This window comes from Psammomys obesus, unplaced genomic scaffold (assembly GCF_907164565.1).
Source record: "Psammomys obesus unplaced genomic scaffold, mPsaObe1.curated_primary_1811, whole genome shotgun sequence".
Lineage (NCBI taxonomy): Eukaryota > Metazoa > Chordata > Mammalia > Rodentia > Muridae > Psammomys > Psammomys obesus.
This window is the reverse complement of record NW_026591711.1, coordinates 7,915,957-7,917,487: the sequence shown is the minus strand read 5'-3', so window position 1 is coordinate 7,917,487 and position 1,531 is coordinate 7,915,957. Positions and strand designations below refer to the sequence as shown.

The window sequence follows — 1,531 nt, the reverse complement described above, 5'->3', positions numbered from 1 at the left end:
TGCACAATGAACTTAAGAACATTATAGTACTCGGCATCAGAAATGTCAAAAGAATGTATGTCCGTAATATCAGAAATTATTTAAAATCGTATGAATATTCTCACTTTGCTACTTGAACAATTGAAATTTAAGAAGAACCTGTAATTTAGAAAAAAAATTACTGCTGCTACACCAGCATGGCAACTACACCCATCTAAAACTCCACTTCCGGAGGATCACATGACTTCAGACCACTGTGAGTACCAGGAATGCATATATGCATGTATGCTGGCGTAGCATTTGTACGTTCAAATAAAAACAAATGGATCATTTTTTAAGGAGGAGAAAAAAATCTTTACAAAACATAGTGGCACTTTGACTTCAAGATTTTAAGTACATTGATTAGTCTCTTATCAGAACTGATTTGTACCAAAGGAGTTATGGTGGGATAGGCATTTATCACAAACTTCTGAACAGTCTGGATGAATGGGTCATACTTCCATAATTGGAATGAGGTAATCGAGATGATGAAGTCCACCCAGTACATGATCACAAAGAAAACCACCAGAAGCAAGATGGTCTGGGTGGCCCTTTTCTCAGGGGACACTCTCAGGTGGCTGATGCTGTGAAGATGCTTGCATTGCCTCTGATGTCTGAACAAGATTATCACCATGTATGCACTTGTGGTCAGCATGACTCCTACAAGAAACACATCTCTGGAGGTTGTCACTGCTAAAACCAATCCCCTGATGATGTAATTCATGGGGAACAGGGAGCAGGATTTAGTGACCTTCATCTGGTTGGTTGCATTCATATTGATATAAGCACCAACATAGAATATTAGGGTACTACTGAAGGACAAATTGAAAGACCAAATACAGAAGAAAGAATGGATCATGTGTTCTTTTAGTTTATGTTTAAATTTTGCCAACAAGGAGTTACTGGGACTGATAGTGACAGCCTGGAACACACTCAGGAGGCAGGTGATGCAGATAGAGAGGCCTCTCAGCACCCTGTGTATGTAGAAAGTCGCCTTACATTTGATGTAATTCTCAATGTTCAGTGACTCAAATATGTCTGTAAGCCAAATGTCCTCTCCTGTGAGGATCATCATTATGTGAACAAAGGACAGTTGACAAGACATCAGGTCTGTGGGCTTAGATCTGTGACCTAAGATTATGAAAGTATAGAAAAAAAGAAGCATGTTGGACAGGACTCCAAGCCCAGCTTGAAAATAAAGGACATTCCTGAATGAAGACATCAGTGAAAAGAGCATAGTGGAATCATACTTCTTATATCTGAAAAAAATTATACATCAAACTTGTAATTTACTGGATAGTATATCTATATCAATTTCTATTTTCCCTACTAATTCTTGATTAATCTCTCTCTTTAACTTTTGATGTTCCAAACTGTACATCATACATTTCTATAGATCCTCCATGCTTCTCTTGTATATAGCAAATTATAGATAATAAATACATTCACATTCATATCTATACATAAGGCATATATTGTGTGCCTGTATTGCAGCTGAGTTTCATAGCTTAGA

At 37.4% G+C, this 1,531-nt stretch overlaps 1 protein-coding gene across 1 annotated transcript; it reads right to left on the bottom strand.

Moving 5' to 3' along the window:
• Positions 1–334: 334 nt before the first annotated feature.
• LOC129680255 (vomeronasal type-1 receptor 90-like) lies at positions 335–1,240 on the bottom strand. The gene has a single exon (XM_055611848.1). The coding sequence runs from the start codon at positions 1,238–1,240 to the stop codon at positions 335–337; it is 906 nt and encodes a 301-aa protein (XP_055467823.1).
• Between the last annotated feature and the right edge of the window lie 291 nt (positions 1,241–1,531).